Raw genomic sequence first — 19,976 nt, 5'->3', positions numbered from 1 at the left:
TCTACTCATTATGGAAATCTCTGGTGGGGACTGCGATACGGATAGCACAAGCCCGTGGAACAGCGGCCTACGGCATTTCTGATGGGGCACTGTCACTCCTGGAGCGGGAGACCCACGTGACAGCTGCCATCTGCATGGGCTGTGCGCGTAACCCGACCTGTGGGTGCAAATAGTACCTACGCCAGAATTAGGAGAGAAAAACCAGACTATCTCTCCAATTCCTCAGGACCCAGGAGATTTTGTTTTGGGTGGGGACAAGGGGAAGTCAGTGTGAAGACAGGGAACAGAAGAAGGGAGTACACTGTTCCAAAAAATTCCCCAGCCTGAACTGTTAAGAATGCTACACGCTGCCCTTTCAGCAACTGTAACAAATTCTTACCAGCACTACTTGATACACCATAGAAACTTGGTGGCTCCTCATAAAAGTGATTGTGTTATGAGATTTATTTTTATTAGAAAAGCAGAGTTTTAAAAATCATTTTATTTTGATTTTGAATCATTTCATCAATTCCAGGTGGAAACACACCATCATCAAACAGGGAAAAACATTAAAAATGGAGAAAAAGATTAACTACCCATTCCTGTAGTAAGCAAAATTTAATAAGAAAATGAGATAAACTTCAAAAAGGCAAAAAACTAAAGGTCTGAAAAATAAGATTCTATTTTTCTGTGTGTGACACTCAAATTTGTAGTCACCAGTGCGTCCTGGTTGGCCTGAGAAAACACTCCCCCTAGCGGACTGTCATAGGAATTTGAACAAAGTTAAACTAGTAAATTCCTAGGTCCAAGAGAACACACTAAATAAGAAATTCTGTGTTAAATCAGTAGCTTCCTGTTAGGGTGATGGAGAAAGAATTACATCCATTAGCTTACGAATTCTAAATAGCTAAAGATATGTGCAACTAAAATGGTCTTAAATGTGCAAAAAGTCAATTTTTCCCTATTAAACCTATATATATACATATATATATGTATATATATATGTATTTTAAATCCTTCACAGGTCTAACTTTCAAAAAATACATTAGACCAAAATCAATTCAGAGCTAAATAATTGGAATTATAGTGACTAATAAGATGCTAAAAGATAATCTGAAATGGAGGTTCTTTCATCTAACAAGTATTTATTGAATGTGTTACATAATAGGCATTGTTCTAGGTACAGGACATACCAATGAACAAAACCCAAAAATAACTGCCCTATTTTAAAGGAAAATTATAGTCCTTGAAATTGACTGATTAAATGTTTTCATAATTATGTTTTATATTTGTTGTTTTTGATGTTTATCTAAAAAAAGTTTATACAACATTTAGTAGATTCATTCATTTCCTTCTTGAACATACACTATACTTTACAAAACTCTAACTCTTTTTGTGCCAGCCGGCATCCTGAGATGACTTGGGGGTCTCAGTAGTTATCAGGGAGTCACTCTGAGCTAGATACCCAGAATTGTCCATGACCCGGCAAGCAGAGCCCACAGCTGTTCTGGGGAGTGTTTCCCTGAAGTGCTTTGCTGAACTACTCTCCAAACCAATCTCCTCTCATGCCATGTGGCCTATTTTAAGGTAAGGCATTCCAAATATACCACTTTGATGAATGTTTTTGATGAATACTATGAATGGTTTTTAGCCATGAGTAGCGGGGGGTGGGGGTCACAGGTCACAAGCATTGGCGTCAGTGGGTAGGAGCCAAGGAGGCTAAATGAATCCTGCAATGGGATGAGTTTTTTTCCCCATGAAGAACTGTCCCACCCACAAAGGCCAATGGCACCTGCCCAACTCTGAGCTGTATCACACGGTACAGGACCTTTATTTTAGTTACATATTTTTTTCTACTAGAAAACAAGCCAGATAATTTTAGTATTTCATTTTATTAAACATCTACATGCCATAAAAATTGATGGAAAACTACCCAAGAAAGTGCAAAATCACTTAATAACTGGTTTTCTACATCTTGGTTTGGATGAGAAACTCTTATAGGCAAACAGAAGGTATCTAATAAGTACTTACTACAGTACTTAACTGCACTGAACAGTTGCAGAGAACAAGAAGAAATCCTGTAACTCAGCTCTGAAGACTCTTTTATATACCTTGTTCATAGATTTCTTTAAAATGTATACTTTAAAAATAAATCATGTAATTACTCAGACTTGTTTGGCAAAGCCCAAACTTCAGAACATTTGGGAAGAAATCACATGTAAAAGCAATCACTTCAGTGCAATTAAGCGCTATTAAAACAAAAAAGTATCCTTCAAAACAGTGGTTCTCCAACATTAGCATGCATCAGAATTTCCTGGGGGAAAGTTTTCTTAAGCTACAGATTACTGGCCCACCTCCAGAGTTTCTGACAAGTTTCCAGGTAATGGTGATGCTGTTGGTCTAGATGCCACACTTGGAGAACCACTGTTAAGATATATTCTTCGGAATTCAAACTAATAAGCAACGCCCATATGCAGCTGCTCTTTCTAATAGTAAATAAAAGAACATTTCAGGTATGGATTCATCAAACTTTAAATTTTTAGACCCTTGAAATGTCTGACTTAAATAGATTATTCATCTTGGCTCATAATGAGTTCAAAAAACAGAACCGAAGGATAGTCCAGTAGTGGGTAATCCATGACTATATGAAAACATTTACTTACAAAATATACAGCAACTATTAGGGTACATGGACCTTGTTCGCGTCTCCTCCATGCTTCTTCCCTTTAGAAAACCCAGTCTCCTGGAGATACTATACCCAGAATGAGGATGTGACCTATCATGAATGTTCAGGTAGAAATCACAGGGAAGGTCCTACTTAAGACTCTGATTCAGGAACTTCCTCGTCAGGGCAGCAGTAATATTCCACAAAACATATCTGTCCATCTTCATTTCTAATCATATACTGTAATGAGAGGAATCCTCGGTTATCTGTTCGAATAGATACCTTACAAGACAGGACTAAGGCCTTTGTAGAGGGTTTCAGTAAGGAAATCTTGTATCTGTAGAGAAGTAAATAAGAAGCAGTTGTTATTTGGACACATTTGAAGCAGTGCTCATAACTCCAAGTAAAGGACAAAAATTAGTCAGAAACTACCAAGTAACAAATATAAGGATAAAATCAAATACTTGTCCAATATGCTAATATTTTTCATTTATAAAATTTCATTCACTATCACAACCCCAAATCCCCAAGTACACCCAGCACCCCGCTATTTATATCTTTAGGATGTTATACCTTTAGCAACAGATCGAAAGTTTTACATTTATTTAATAGATATGTGATATTCGACCTCACCTTCATCACCAATATTTTAAGAACTGACCTGTTCACCTGGGTCTGGTTACAATGAAATGATTCCATCAAATCAGAATCTTTGGGATAATCAAGGTGGGAGCTTCCCGCATTCCCAAAAGTAGATAACCTACAGTAAAAAAATGAGCAATTCATTTATTCACTGGTCCAACAATAAGTCACATTAGGATCTCAGTAAAGAAGACACTTCCTTAAGAAGCTCATTCTGGTGAATGAAACACATATATAAACAAATGCTGACAATACACTATACCAATTACAGTAACAAAGATTCCCGCAGGATGCTGTGGGAGTTCAGAAGATCTAGCAACTAATAAACTAATAAAAAATCCATCATGAATCCATCAAAATCCAGGGGTGTTTGCCTCAATTTCATTACCTTAATTCTACTCTGATACTCACCTTTCCTCATCCTTAAATCAGAAATCATATAAAAGGAGAGTTTGAGGAATGATGGAAGACCCTGATCAAACTCATCAGCAATCCCGGGGTCCTGAGCCCCATCCTCACCGCCACACCCCGGAATTCTGGCTATTCTGTATCTTAGACTGCTCTTTAGGCGGTTTCATGGTTTCCCTTGCTTGGCAGTGTCAGCAGTTTGTGTGTTCAGCAATTTGTAAATGTTTATATGTTTGTTTTATCTGCAAGAATTTATGGATCATTTGCTATGGGGTTACCACATTGGTAACTACTGTGTGAGCAGAGTGATAGAAGACCTAGGTGCTGGTCTTCCTCAGGTTCCACCTTTTCTCTCCTCTAACGTAAGCTCTTTCTCTCTGAGCCATCTCGTCCATACCCAGCCATTATGACGACTCCAAAATCTAAATTTCCATTCTAGACTGATGTCCTGAACTCCGTATGTCCAACTACTCCCTAGTGTCAGAGGCACCTCAAATTTAACACATCTGGAAAAAAATTTCAACTCCTAGTTCCCCACCACCAAATCATTTCCCATACTGGAGATGAAAGATACCATAATCTATCTAGTTACCTATGCTGAGAGACATCACTTAGGTGGGGATCTTCTGAAATACACTGTTTAAGTGCCCAGATTTTAATTCTTATCAATACTTAGGTAGAATTTCCATTTTGGCTAATATTTTAACTAATCTTGAGCCAAATTTTTAACTGCTCCATGTCATGATAAGGGCCTGCAGTTCTTCTAGGGTAGATGTAAAAAAGAACAACATACCTCTCATTTGTTATGTATTTTTAGCTCCTTTACTTAATATTCTGATGTATTTAAATCCTCTCTCCAAATTGACTCTAATCCTGAAAATTTTATAATTTGTTGGTTCAAAACGTCAGGAGCAGCTTGAGAGTTTTTGACATTGTATTCCTGCTGAAAATTCCCCTCCCTTAGGAAGCTTGCCTCGATCAACCCCCCTAAGTACTCAGGTGCTGTTCTCTAAGCGTCTCTGAATTATTTTGGTACTTAGTGGCACGCAATTCTGTTCCTTTGAGGCTGTTTCACATATTTTTCTCTTCACCTTGACTTTAACCCATTCCTTTCCAAAGTGCTTAAAAAGGTAGATATGCACACAGTAGGTGACTAATAGATACTTTGTGAATGAACGATGTAGAGAAAACGTCTGTTTCCTTTTGCATCCTATACTAACTTGCAAGGAAAGAAGAGATACCATACAATATAAACACCTTTGCCAAAAGTTTAAGCCCCAATTTTCCTTGTGATGTAACTTGAGCTATACCAGTAAGTAGTACAATGAAAAGACCACCAGTTTATAAAGTAAACAGGGCTATTCACCTACAAACCAACATTACCTAACTATGAAGCTTTAAATACTGAGTTCATCTTCCTGGACCATACGTTTCCCAATCTATGAAAGTATGAAATAAGAGTAAAGGCTCTCTAAAGATCTGAAAATTCTAGGAACCTGGATAATAAAAGTTCTGCATCCTAAGCAAATGGGTAAGCAGGGAGATAGAGTAGATTACAGTATTAATTATAATTGCCCTGAGTTCAAGTACCTGAAATAAGGCTTGTCGGGAGACATGGTGATCTGTAGCACCTCACTCGTCATATCCAATTCGGAAAATGCTTCACGGAGCCCCTCTGACTGCAGAATAATTTTATTGATAACGTTGGTGCTGCAGAAATCAAAATCCAGAGTCTCCTCTGGCTCCTGAGTATTGATTTTACAGACTGTCACCACTCCTCCTTCTTCCAGAAATAGCATCAAAGGGTAACCATAACCTTGGTAACACATCCGAAGTGCAGTTAAAGTCCCTGCAATGGAAATAAATCACATGTTGGGCTTAGCTTTATAATGCAGGTTCCGCCTCTCCTTAAATGATACTTAAATTCCTGAAGACTATTTTATTCTGCCCAATTTCTTTTTTTTTTATTTTTTATTTTTTTTTTAAAGATTTCATTTATTTATTTGAGAGAGAAAGAGAATGAGAGATAGAAAGCACGAGAGGGAAGAGGGTCAGAGGGAAGAAGCAGACTCCCTGCTGAGCAGGAAGCCCGATGCGGGACTCAATCCCGGGACTCCAGGATCATGACCTGAGCCGAAGGCAGTCGCTTAACCAACTGAGCCACCCAGGCGCCCTGCCCAATTTCTAACACATATGTATGCATCTCTTTATAAAAAGGGATATTTTCTCTGATGACAGTTACACGTAGACAATTCAAACAGTAACTAATAAAACTGGCAATGAGAACAAAATTTAACTTTTTGAAATCATTTTCCAGCCTGCCAAGAACACCTCAGAAATAGCTGATTTTATATATCTACAATTTTCAGGATGGAGAATCTACGTGGACTAATGCTGCAAGTAACAATTACTGCAGAATGAGCTATGCCCTTTCTCAAAGGTGCAGTGTGTGCAACAGTGGACTGCTTTGATACTGTCTGTATGATAATGTCAGTGTATTCGCTGTGATAAGGATCCTTCCAACCTTTCCCATTGGGAGATATTATTTACATTTCCTCAAACTTTAAGATCAAATTGGGAGAAAAGAGAGGGCGGTTAATGGTGGTGTGGGTTTTAACACTACAAACCACTAGAGAGGAGGAGGAATATGACTGGACATTCTATCTGCTTTCTCTTATTGGATGGAGAGCCACAGTGAGGAAGGGGGGAAGGCAGATGCTTTTATGAAAAACCAGCTAGGGAATGCTGCATTAGGAAAATGTATAATAATGGAATTGTCAGTACAAAATTAAAATATATTTTCTAAAGAACCACAACTGAACTTTCCCTAGCTAATCTCTAGATTCCTGTGAAATAAAATCATTCTTCAGGGGATTCCTTGTAGTTTTATATCCATAGCAACTGAATTCACTATTCCTAAAAAAATAAAACATGTATTTTAAAATTAAACATTTCAGGAAATAGACAATTTATAAACAGGACTTAAAGAAATAAAAGCAAGCACATTTTGAACACAGTAAACTAGGTGTGAGGAGAATTGGTTTCTGTTTTTCTTGGCCACTAAACTGTAATTCTGAACAGATTAGGGAAAGGAAGCATTTGATACATATTTTGCAATGTTGAAGTTAACACATATTCAAAGTCTTCTCTTGGCCAGTTCAAATTTAAAATCCCCAAAACTCTGTAAATTAAAAAATGATTAATATAAATACTTTAGCAAATACGGAAAGAACCACAGTACACTTTCTATTAATGTGAAAAGTTAGAATTCATGATTGTGACCAGTGAAAAATGAATTTGCAATTTCCAAGATACGTTTCTTACTTCTAATAACTTTTCCTGTATTTTTCTGACCATCTGTATAATGCTTTTGTGTCAATAATAATAAAATGGCTCACCTGGCATAGGACTTGATCCAAAAATAGATAAACAGTCTAAAAGGATAGTTAAATTTATTCGAAAAGTAACAGACTCTTCCTGAACAATAAACTCTTGAAATATTCCAGCCTGTGAAAAAAAGTAAACATGAAAATGTATATATATATTAATGAAAACTCACATACAAGGTTCTAGATTTCACTTTATATGTTTTAAAAATAACAATATTGTGCTAACCCCATGAAAATAATTTCTGATTACCAATCAAAACATCTTAAGCTTTTTCAACTATTACCATTAGAATACTACTACTCAGTATTTAAAGGTCTAACTGATTTCAGTACCATGCAAAACTTTATGAAAGGTCTTTCATCTAGCTTCTTCATCTAAACTATCGCCCACATGACTTTCCCTTGTTCATTTTTTGCCCATCCGCAGGGCTAAGTCATTTGGAAAATAGCCAAACAATTTGATAATGCATGAGTGATACTAGTTTTCAATTTCTTTTGAGGACAGGAACCATGTCTTATCGATCCCTCTATACCTGAAGTCACACTGTGCACTTTGGTGTTCAAAAAAATGTTGGATTAGGGGCGCCTGGGTGGCTGTCGGATAAGCGTCTGCCTTCGGCTCAGGTCATGATCCCAGGGTCCTGGGATTGAGCCCCCCATGGCATCGGGCTCCCTGCTCAGCGGGGAGCCTGCTCCTCCTCCCTCTGCCTGCCGTTCCCCCTGCTTGTGCTCTGTCAAATAAATAATCTTTAAAAAAAAGTTGGATTAAGTCTGAAATCCTATCTGAACCATACATATATTACTTTGTAATGACAGATTATAACCAATAAAAGGGAAAAGAGAAGTATTGGCCAAGAGCATATACTCTGGGGAAACAATGTTTGGGTTCTCATCCCAACTCAGCCACTTGCCAACTGCGGGACTGTTGGCAAATCACTTAAAAGACGCCTATTTCCATACCTGAATAAAAGCATTTGCTTGCACACACTTTGCATTTTCCACTGTAACCTTGATTCCATTTTTAGTAGCGAAACACGTAGCGTGTTCTCGGAAATGAATAGCCTTCAAGATAGTGGAGAGATTCCTAACGTTGTCAAGGCTGGCCACTAAGCTGTAGTCATTCTCGTCTTGGATCTGTGGGGTTAGGAGGGGCATCGTCCACTGCACATTTGGTCCCAAGGGATGCTCCCGGTGCCAACACTGGCTGCCGAGGATCACGAAACACCTGATGAGATTCGACAATAAAACTCCGGATCAATGCTGGCAAGGCCCGCGATGTCAACTTGCGCTGAGGCGAGTGAAAGACGCCTGGGCATCGAACTCCACCGGACAGGGGTTGCACCCCATTTCTGCCACTTCAACGCTATGTAACTTTGCGGGGAAATTACTCTTCACTCTAAGCTACGACTTCCTCGTCTTTAGTAACAGGCTAGTAACACAGGAAAAGTTGTGAACAATGAAAACGGGCAACACGGTAGTTCCACGGAGGGCCAGCACCCCCAAACTGGAACTACTTGTCCCCGCAGAGTCGGGTTTGCGCTGTCCGGCGCCCCCAACCTTAACCCTAACAGAATAGGCGATGGAGGGCGGGCCCCCATTCCTCGGAAGATCCTCGAGTCCCACACAACCCTATTCGCCAACCGTCGAGAGGCGGCATCTATTTACTGGCCCTAGGATCCGGGGCGCGGAAAACTTACCTTTCCCGCGGGATCCGACGCCAGAGAGCCCTTCGCAGCCAGGTCACCGAAGAAGCCGGGCGGCGCCTCCCGGGTAACTGGGGAGGAAATGCAGCCGCTCCCGCCGCTCTTTTCAGACCAGCCAGCCAGCCACCTCGGCCACCGTCACCGCAGAGATAGAGGCGGCCTAGAGAGCCGCGCGTGAGTCACCAGAAACCGGAAAAAGGTACCATCGAGCCGGGGGACTGCAGAGCCGAGTGCTCGGTACCATAGAGATCGGAAAGGAGAGCGAGCGGCAGAGCCGGAAGGAAAGCCGAGAGCGAAGGCGGTCAGTCAAGATGGCGGCGGCCAAGAGGAAGCGGCGTGGAGGCTTGGCCGTTCAGGCGAAAAAACCAAAAAGGAACGAGAAAGACGCCAAGCAGCCAGCTAAGCTGCGCGACATGGCAGAAGAGGCGGAGGAAGAAGAGAGAGACCGTATCCCAGGCCCCGTTTGCAAGGTAGAGAGGGCTTTCATCCAGGTTACACCTGCGGCTCTACACGCCTTCCGTGGGGCCACCTCCCTGATGAAAGCTTTGCTAATTTCGAAGTTGCCTGTCTGTTACCGGAGCTCGGTCTCAGCCTCTCCTCCCGGTCAGAGGCCGCGCTTACAGCTAGCTCTCATGCACGTGGCCGTCTCCTGGAGGCGGCGGCCGAGGAAGCGGGCGGGCTTCGGAACGGTTCACAGGGAAGCAACCTTTAGGGTACTCAGTCCCAGTGTTGTGTCTTCTAATTACTGCATTTCCCGCCCTTGGGGGTGTTATTACTTTTCCTTAAAGTTATTTCTCGCTATTGAGTATAAATCTTCCAGAGGTTGCTAGTCCCCCTATTCCGCCATAGCTCCTCTCAGTCAGGGATCCTGAAGCTTGTTAGGCAGTTCTTTAAAAAGTTGCTGCCCTTGGGATAATGACTTTGACCTGTCTGATCAGGTGTTTAACTCTTAAGGGATGATGAAAGCTAGACTAGATAGAATGAACTCTTCTTGTATTCAGACTTGTTATATATAGGTCAGGCACTGTAGGAAGTTAGGTTTCCTCTGGCTTTGGGATTGCTAAACTAGAATGTGACTTTCTTTCTGAAGTGTTGGGAGTTTAGAAGGAAACTTAACTCATGTAAGTTCATGGTTTGTATTCAAGAGAAGGTGAACACAAGTTGTTGGGCTTAACTTCCATTCCGTAAGCTAGGTCGAATACTTTGGAGACAAAGATGGTCTTTGATTTATTTCTGTTTTGATTCTATTTCTACTTTTCTGGCCCTTAGCATAGTACTTTAGCAGGTAGTAGGTGATAAATGACCATCTATGGTGGCAAGCACTGGGAAAGGAGTTAGCTCTGAGGGATGAAAGATGAGTTTAAATTCTAGCCCTATAGATAATTAATGTCCACATTTTCAGCTCTTTTGTCATCTGCAAATTAAGAAGAAGAAAATGTGATTTACTTTTTATGAAGAATAAGCTGGACGTCTAGAGGATTTTCAATAAATGTTAGTGCTCCCACTCTTCCCTTAACCTGGAAGGAAATATGATAGTATCTATGACCTGAGTCGTATTATGAGAAATTCTGTGGAAGTACAGGAGTCGTAGAGGTTACTTTTACCCTAGGACAGTCAGGTAAGGGATCAGCCCTTGAGCTGGATCTCAAAGTAAGGGCACAATCTCAGTAGTCAAAAATGCAAGGGAACAATACAAGGGCAAAGAAGAAAAAATGATCAGAGGCATTGATGTGGAGGAGAAATGAAAATGGAGCCAGATTAGCTAAAAGGTAGGGTTGATTTAGGGCAATAGTGAGGTAAAAATAGAAATGTATTTTAGAATCCAGCGTTAAAGCTATGTTGTATTGGGAGTTTGTTTAGAAAATCCTGGGAGGTTAAGGATGTGATTGAAACAGTGCTTTAAAAAGAGTAAGCTGGTGCTAGTCGGCCAAACCTATTAGAGAAACCCCTGTCTGGGAAGGCTAGCCATTTAGGAGATTTGAGATGATAAGGATCTGAACGTGGGTACTTGGAATGGGAAGGGATTAAGAGACATTTAAGAGTTGGGTTTTTTTTTTTTACTGTACTGTATTATTTATGTATTTATTATTATCACCATACATTACATCATTAGTTTTTGATGTAGTGTTCCATGATTCATTGTTTGCGTGTAACACCCAGTGCGCTCCATGCAGAACGTGCCCTCTTTAGTGCCCATCACCAGGCTAACCCATCCTCCCACGCCCCTCCCCTCTAGAACCCTCAGTTTGTTTTTCAGAGTCCATCGTCTCTCATGGTTCATCTCCCCCTCCAATTTCCCCCCCTTCATTCTTCCCCTCTTGCTATCTTCTTGTTTTGAAAGGGAAATTGACAGCATTTAGTAGTGCTTATGATATAGGAGAATAGGGCAAATAGATGATTCAAAGCCTGGGGGATGGAAATGATGGTTGCATCATTTAACAGGAAACTTTATTTAAGGTTTAGTTTTCTAGAGTTGAATTTGAGGTATTAAGTCAAATACTTGGTTTATTAGGAGTGGAGAGAGTTCCTTCCTTTCTATAGATTTGACAACTGAAGCTATGGAATGATTATGAGAACTCTGTCCTGGAGAGAACAGAAACCAAAAGAGGGCTAGGAAAGACACTTTGGAGTCAGGAGGAGGAATTGGAGAGATGGAAGAAGAAAAACCAAAAATGGAGAAAGCGAAGGAAAGCATTTCTGGGAGCCAGCTATGGTCAGTGAATACTACTGAGAGATTGTCAGGATTGTTTGGCCTGCTACGTGGAAGCTTTTTATGAATATTATTGTGTCTCTACTTACCTTACATACATGAAGTTAACTTTTCCATTGGCTGTGTTATTTTATTAGAACTAAGGGCTATCTTAGCTTGCTTTTTTGGATAGGGGATCTAAATTTTGTCTATTAAGATAAAATGGGGACTTTTTAAGTTCCCTTTTTTGCATCATCACATGCCATGATGCTTTGCCATTTCTATCCTATATGACAGGTATGGTTATGGTTATCTGTCATACAGAATAGAAATGGCAAAGCATCTAAATAAGGGTTTCATGCTGTTCTTGCCTTCATGTCTTTATTGATTTGCTTGCTTGTTGACTATCTTCCCACATAAGAACAGTGCCTGACTCCTGGTAGGAACCTAGTAAATATTAAATTAATATTAAAGTGTTCTTGTGAAAGGAATATTGACTGAGGAGTTAGTTCTGAATTCAGGGGTGGAAAGATTCTATGTATAGTGAAACATCTCAATTCCCTGAATTACATACATGGGAGAGAGGCAGAATTAAAGATGTAGTTTCAATACATTAGAGGTTGGTGGAGTAGTTAAAAAAGAGATACTTTTAAAACTATCTTTAAAAAAAAAAACAAGTTACGTTCAGTATGAGATTTAAAAATCTTAACATTTTCTTTTTCTTTAGGGCAAGTGGAAGAATAAAGAACGGATTCTCATCTTTTCTTCCAGAGGAATAAATTTCAGAACAAGACATTTAATGCAAGACTTGAGAATGTTGATGCCTCATTCTAAAGCAGGTGCCTTTATGTCATATACTTTAAAAGTTCTTATTTATAAACTTATCTGTATATTCTCACTTTAAGTCGTTTAACCTTGTCATTTGTTCAGCCTTATCAGGTAAAGAACTCTTTTGCCTCAGAACAGTGACAAGATTTTTCCAATTAATATTTTGTTAGAAATTCTTTACAAAATTCATTAAATATTCTCTTCACTTTCTTAGATATCCTATTATCAAAACATTTCTTGAAGGTCCAGGAATGCCTTCATTGTAATGCTCTCAGAGGTCACGAGCTGGTTTGTCCTTCTAAATAATTGAGGACTGCCATGTATTGCTATCTGCATTTTTTTTTTTTAAGTTGGCTCCACACCCAGCGTGGAGTCCAACGTAGGGCTTGAACTCACTGCCCCAAGATCAAAACCTGAGCTGAGATTGAGAGTCAGACACTTAACCCCACTGAGCTACCTAGGTGCCCTACTATCTTTGTCTTTTTGCAAACAAAAAAAACCTGTTCTTATTAGAAAGTTAATGGACCAGAGTGGGATTTGAAGCACCTTTAATTTAGGGCTCAGCCTACTTCTAAATGCCAAGATACTCTTTTTAGCAATGGTGTATCTTGCAGGCAAGTGAAGTTTTAAGTTTAGAACTGTGACAGTACCATCATACAGCTGTTTTTGTGCCTGTGTTGGAAGATGCTTTTGGCTTTAATTCTAGGTAATAACTTTGTTCCTTAGACCACTGTTTCTCAAACTGGGGTCCGCTGTTAGTATCTTTATATGTCTGAAACTAATAAGAGACCTAATTTTTTTTTCTGTGATAATCTGAAACAATTTTTTTCAATCCATTTCCTTGACAACTATGATTCAGAATTCAAAGCAACTTTCTTTGGTTCAAATTTTAGTTTCTTCGGTGAGTGTTCCTTAAACTGCAATCCTAGAACATAGTTCAGTGTGTGAGACTGTTTCCATGTTTGAAAGGGACTTGTGGAATATGTAAAGTTGACTAGAAACACTGCTTAGATCATAATTTATGATTCTTGAGGACTGTTTTCTAATCAGTCATTTTTAGAAAAAATGAACAAGATTTTTTAAAGAGGTCATGTGTGTTTAGGTCTAATTTGAAAATAAAATCTCTTTTAAACTGAAGATTGTAAAAACACTTAAAATACTTTTTTAGAAAGCATGTGTGATTTGTTTGAAGTAGCTTTGAAATCTTTTACTTTCTTTTTTTTCTTTTTATAGATACAAAAATGGATCGTAAGGACAAGTTATTTGTCATTAATGAGGTAATTTTAGATAGTAATTCAAGTAAAATATTTTGGAACATTAAAGATAGTTCATTTAAACAGTAAGTCAATTAGTCAGTGACTTTTAAATTGTAAAAGGTAACTGAGACAAATTTTCTTAACTTCAGTAACCTGCCTTATAAATTTTTATATACTGTCTGTTCTCACAGTTCCGTGATTCAGTAGATATTACTTTTTGATCATTCTTATATTTGTCTTATCTTACCAAACATATTGAAATTTCTGGAAGACAAGGATTATCTCTCTCCTTTTCTCATTATGTACAATACAGTGCTAAATTTATAATGGGTACTTATTAAAAAACTATCAACATGTACAAAATAAATAAAAAGTCCATTAAATATTTTTAAAACCACACATCTTAGAAAGTATTTTGCCAGTATTAAAGGTGATACACATGGTAATTGCTCTTAAGATACTACAGATTAGTAGTAGGTTAATTTTCAAAGTATCGTTGAAGATACTGAACTTATATTTTAAAGCCAACTTAAAAAAAGAGGAATCGTGTTTTAAGTTCATTTTCTTTCGCTAATAGAAAGGCTTCTTTTATTCATTTAGCATGGATTTTTGAACCTCTGTTATAAATGGCCTTATTCTAGTGCTGTGGAAACTGTTTAACAGAACAGCTGCCCTGTCATCCAGTGGGGCTTACATTTTGATGGGGGATTCAGTCCATGAACAAGTAGAATTTCAAGTGAAGATAGGTGAAAGAAAAAACCAGTTAGCAGTTTCCAGTAGTTGAGGCTTGACTAGAAAACAACCATCTTAGTGTTGTTAAGTATTGTTGTTTGTTCTAAGACCAATAGGAAACAAAAGCATTGGACCTGAGTTTTTTTAAGTTGTTAGGTTTAAAGTCTCAAGTAGTTGAGAGTTGATGAGTACTATATTAGATAGTTTATGAATATTATAGTAATATAAACCTTCAAGATGTTGAAGTAGTTTTCTATACTTCTGCCTTTCACCAGTCCCTTAGTGATTTCACAAAATGGAAATCACAGAAATGGTAGTACAGATGAAGAAAAATCTTAAATTTCCTGAGCTTAAAATCAAAACGCTAAAGAGTTAAAAATAAAAATAACCATTATAATGGATGTAGTTGGTTCTTGAAGGACTGTATTTTCCTAAGATTGATGAGGCTAATTGTAGTGTGCTTTATCCCTCGGGTATCTTTTACTTTTTGTAGGTTGAACGTGGGAGTATGTTAGGAAGATAGAGGTTCCCAGTAAGCAGAACAGAGGCCAGAGTATCTTGTTTACCTTAGAATACCTAAGGGGAAGTTTAAATGTTTCTTTTTGTGAATTTACCTAGATTTAGACCTTGGTAGCCTATTAACCTGCTTAACTATTTTTGGAGGAATCTAGATATTGCTTGCTTTGGTTCTCATTTTTATTATCTACTTCATTTTTCTATACTTCGCTCTGTTTAGGTTTGTGAAATGAAAAACTGCAATAAATGTATCTATTTTGAAGCTAAGAAAAAACAGGATCTCTATATGTGGTAAGAATGTATTAAGTAGGATTTAGGTGGAACTGTTCTTGTAAATGGACTTATTATTTATATCTCTTAGGTTATAGACTTCTTTCAGTCTTTTATGTAAAAAGACGGGGCCGGGGAATGAAGCAAATTCATTTGATTTCACAAAAGTTGAAACCTTTAGAGAAAATTAAATATGTGGATGTTACAAACACACGGTATGGTGTCTTTTAAACTGTGAGGTAGTAAGAATTTACTACATTCTAAATTCTAATTAGTTGGAAAATTCATATTTTTCAGGCTTTCAAATTCACCTCATGGGCCATCTGCTAAATTCCTCGTTCAGAACAGTAAGTTGACTCAGTTTAAGATTTTTTTAAGACAAAATAATTGTGCCAAAGTTATGACTACTTTTGTTATATTTTTTCTAGTCCATACCCTAGCTGAACTAAAGATGACTGGAAACTGTTTGAAAGGTTCTCGGCCCCTTTTGTCTTTTGACCCTGTAAGTTTCTCATTTAGTGTATGAGGTCTAATTTTCTTAGTCTGCATGGTTGTTTTTTAGTGGATGTAGTTGTGTAATTCAATTTAGTTAAAATTTCAAAAAACCCACAATTTTAAACAAAACACTGCTGTTGTAAATGTTATATTCACTTTATTTTTATAGGCTTTTGATGAATTACCACATTATGCTTTGTTAAAAGAACTCTTAATTCAGGTAAATATCTTTTCTAGAAAGTATTTTTGGTAATATAAATGAGTGTCCCCTTTAGACTTTTGTTAATTTAGCTATCTAAAACATACATGATATGCGCTAGAATAAGAAATTAACATTTTTTTTTTTTTTAAACTAGATCTTTAGTACACCACGATATCATCCCAAAAGCCAACCATTTGTGGACCATGTGTTTACTTTCACCATTTTGGATAATAGGATATGGTTTCGGAACTTTCAGGTTAGCTTTAATTAATTTTTAATTACATTTTGAAATGAAGTAGGATATATAGCATATAGCATTTGTAGAAGATGCAGGTAATAAGTCCTTTTGTTTTAAATAGCTTTTTGCCCCCACGGACTTGTAGCAGTTAACTACTGTCTCATACTTTACCTACTTCTCTTCTTACTTTTTTCCACGGCTATCAGTTGGTGTGGTGTAAGGGTTTGCTAACATGCAACTATGTATTCAGTAAGATACAAGTTTCTCTCTAAAGAGGTTAGAATCTGGGGGTGGAGGTCGTTAAGCCTTAGAAAAACATGATCCCTGTAGAATGCATTCAATGAGAACTGTGAGATGAGTCATACAGTGACTCATTTAGGAGGAGAGGTGATTCTGGAAATCTTGAAGCAGGAGTTTGGCAGGATAAGGAGTCAGAAAGGTAGAGAGATGGAAAGAACAGCATTTGAAGTAATCTGGGCTCTTTCCTGCAAGGGTTGTTGGGTACCTTGCAGTGTGAGTTAAACATAGCCCCTTAGCCTCTGAGGGCAGACATACCTGAACCAACAGTGTTGTGTTAGTATTTGTAGTTCAGAAGTTGCCTCTTAATTCCACAATCAGGAGCCATTCAAAAATAAATTTGGCCATGCATCCTTTTATATACCTTTTAATCTAATTTGAATTAGATGTCAAAATACAATTTAGGTGTTGACTTAAATTTTAAAAGTGTTCTCCACAGGGTGCTTTAATACATTCTGTTACAGTGGTAGCAGTTTTTAAAATTGATTTAACCACAGTTTTTCAAGAATATGTGCACAGTGAGAAGCAAGATAAGGACCAAATTGAAATTACTCAATTTTGAAAGAATACCCTGAAAAAAAGTTAATATTTTCCCATGACAATTATCCATAACTAGCAATATATTTCAGAAAATACATTCCACCTTAATTTAATTGGTTCTCACTTGTTTTAGGCATATTTGTAAAGAGGTTATAGCCAGTGTAACTTTGAGGAATAGTATATCCAAACCAAAATGAAATGTTTCCTTTTATTGAAGATCATAGAAGAAGATGCTGCTCTTGTAGAAGTAGGACCTCGCTTTGTCTTAAATCTCATAAAGATTTTCCAGGGAAGTTTTGGAGGACCAACTTTATATGAAAATCCTCACTACCAGTCTCCAAACATGGTAAGCTATTTTTGTTGTTCAGTGGTCCCTGGATGCCCAGAACTCTCTGGCCAAAATGATTCTGTCAAGCAATTTCTGTTAACTATGAAACTAAATTTGTTTTTTTGCTGCATACAGTCTTGCAAATAACTACTTTTTTTTAATGACAAAAGTGAAGGGAAAATAGGACTCATGAGTGAATGTCCTCACCATATGTAGTATGTTTTTATTTTGAAAGCATCTGATATTTTTTTGTTTTTAGCATCGGCGTATCATAAGATCCATCACAGCTGCAAAATACAAAGAGAAACAACAAGTGAAGGATGCACAGAAAATGAAAAAGAAAGAACCAAAGACTATTCTTCCACATGATCCCACTGCAGATGTTTTTGTTACACCAGCTGAGGAAAAGCCGATAGAAATACAGTGGGTAAAACCAGAGCCGAAAGTTGATTTGAAAGCAAGAAAGAAAAGGATTTACAAAAGGCAAAGAAAAATGAAACAGAAGAGGCACAGTGGGAATGCAAAATGAATCAATGGATAACTAACCTTTCAGTAATTTTATATTTATTTTGTATTCAGTGTGTAAATACTTTTTATTATCCAGGACTATGTTATATCTCATTAGTGTGGCATTTAAGACAAAAATCAAATTAAAATTTGTGGCTACTGTGGTGTGTATGTTTGTCTAAATATCACCGTCAGAGATATTTAGAACTAATCAGTTAATTTCTGTTTTTTTTTTTTCAAAGCTTGTTTGGTGTTACTAAAAGTTGAGCACACTTCAGGTTTAGGCCTGTTTTCTTGGATTAAAATTTTGGGTTTAGGAAAGCTGAAATTCAAGCACTTTTATTGGGTCATTATTACTTGTAAGACAATGAATTAGGCACTTTGAGAGCTTAGTTTCAGATGGTAAAGTGCAGATAGACTGGTAGAAAAAAAAAGCATCTTACTGAGGTTGGAGTCCCCGAGTCACCAATGAATGAGGCCCTGGAAAAGCCAATCCTTGATCTTGTTTTCTCACCTCAAGAAAGTACAGTAGGGCGCCCGAGTAGCTCGGTGTGTCTGCCTTCGGCTCAGGTCATGATCCCAGCGTCCTGCATCTAGGCCTGCATCATTGGGCTCCCTGCTCAGTGGGGAGTCTGCTTCTGTCTCTGCCCAGCCGCCTTGTGGGCGTGTGCTCTCGCTCTCTTTTTTTAAAAAGAAGTACAATAATAGGTTTTGAGAATCAAATGACTTAATACATGTGTTGAAAGTATTTGTAGATTACAAGTTTAATTTAGAAGCAGTGGGTATAAATTACTTGATAATTTAAAAGTAAAAGGAAGAAATATGGAATAGTAGTTGGAGGGCACTGGAACATTTGAGTTTTTCCCCTGATGAAAGAACTGAGGTGAAGAGCATGGGGCTTACCCTCCTGGAGGTCAGTTAGTAGGAAGGAAATACAAGATTCTGGGTGCTAGTGGCCGTGGACCGGTAGGTGGCTGCTTAAGAGAGAGATGGTTACATATGCACATATAACAATAGGATTGGATCATGCATCTGGTGTTTTGTGACCCACTTATTTCATACTAATCACTTCCCCGTGTCTTTATTATACAACATGACTAATAATTGCATAGTATTCCACTCTGTACTATAGCTGTACAATCTGTCCCTTATTATGGGATAGTATTTCAGGTATGGGTGCTTATGGCAAACACTTCTTGACAAATTTATACCAGCCTTGTGGTTTCCTATAAGTGGAATTCAGTCAAAAGATGTGAACATTAAGAAATTTTGATTGTTCCCCTAAATACTGTACTTCCCCAGAGGTCAGTGTTCATTTATTTACTTGTACCCTTGACAACACTGAAATAATTTTTTGTCAGTTTGGTAAGTTAAAAAAAGAATACCCCTTTTTGGGTAGGTAATGGTTTTTCCTTTGTGACTAATCTTGTTTTTGTGTGGTGGTCATCTTTTACAAATTTGTAAGAGGTCTTCTATGGCAGGGTCATTCTAGACATCTTTCCTAGTTCCTCACTTGTATTTTAATTTTGTTCTTTATTTTGAATCTGTAGGCAGAACAATCAGTTTTCATATTTCATTTTTTGATTTTTTTCAAAGAAAGGTCTTGAATGTACAATTAGGCCATATGATTTTGAAATAGTCTAAATCAGGCTACTTATCTTGAAATCTATATTAAGCAGGTAATTCAGTTCAGAGATTCACTTTTTTTTTTTAAGATTTTATTTATTTGACGGAGAGAGAGCGAGAGGAAACACAAGGGGGAGTGGGAGAGGGAGAAGCAGGCTCCCCGCTGAGCAAGGAGCCCGACGTGGGGCTCCATCCCAGGACCCTGGGATCATGACCTGAGCCCAAGGCAGACGCTTAACGACTGAGCCACCCAGGCGCCCCCAGAGAGTCACTTTAAATACTTGGGTGTGTGTAATGAAGGCCAATTCTGGTTAAGTGCAGGGGGAGAAAAAGCTTATTTATTAAGCAATTGAATATAGCCTGGGATGAAAAGCTATATTCAGGATTTGTATCTAAACACCCACATCCCAAGAAGCTAATTACAGGTTATAAAATAAACTGGCTCAACAAGTTGAGTGAAGACCCAAACTTTGAACATTTTCTGAGGTGTGTGTTGTAGAGTTTTAGTGGAATTTCTTTAAGTTTTGATTATAGGTTTCTACGTATTTTCCTGTCCCAAATTACTTCCCTTTCACGATCATTTATATGGGTACCTCATTTGAATGAGAATTCATCTTTCAAGTTCATGTTCATTTAGAAGTCAACTTGTTTAATAAAGCTAATCCT

The 19,976-nt window shown here is 37.9% G+C and overlaps 2 protein-coding genes across 2 annotated transcripts; one reads left to right on the top strand and one right to left on the bottom strand.

Moving 5' to 3' along the window:
• Positions 1–426: 426 nt before the first annotated feature.
• On the bottom strand, positions 427–8,937 carry RAD1 (RAD1 checkpoint DNA exonuclease). The gene is made up of 6 exons (XM_027604768.1): positions 8,781–8,937; positions 8,044–8,308; positions 7,093–7,201; positions 5,285–5,543; positions 3,306–3,404; positions 427–2,981 (listed from the first exon to the last, which is right to left on the bottom strand). Exons 2-6 carry the CDS (start codon positions 8,236–8,238, stop codon positions 2,798–2,800), a joined length of 846 nt encoding a protein of 281 aa, XP_027460569.1. The 5' UTR covers positions 8,239–8,308; positions 8,781–8,937; the 3' UTR covers positions 427–2,797.
• Positions 8,938–8,975: 38 nt separating this feature from the next.
• On the top strand, positions 8,976–17,845 carry BRIX1 (biogenesis of ribosomes BRX1). Its single transcript, XM_027604767.2, has 10 exons — positions 8,976–9,256; positions 12,203–12,314; positions 13,537–13,580; positions 15,028–15,098; positions 15,375–15,424; positions 15,506–15,579; positions 15,742–15,792; positions 15,929–16,030; positions 17,067–17,195; positions 17,437–17,845. Exons 1-10 carry the CDS (start codon positions 9,098–9,100, stop codon positions 17,704–17,706), a joined length of 1,062 nt encoding a protein of 353 aa, XP_027460568.1. The 5' UTR covers positions 8,976–9,097; the 3' UTR covers positions 17,707–17,845.
• Positions 17,846–19,976: the final 2,131 nt, after the last annotated feature.

Source organism: Zalophus californianus, chromosome 5, assembly GCF_009762305.2.
Source record: "Zalophus californianus isolate mZalCal1 chromosome 5, mZalCal1.pri.v2, whole genome shotgun sequence".
Taxonomy (NCBI): domain Eukaryota; kingdom Metazoa; phylum Chordata; class Mammalia; order Carnivora; family Otariidae; genus Zalophus; species Zalophus californianus.
This window is presented reverse-complemented; position numbering and strand designations above follow the sequence as displayed.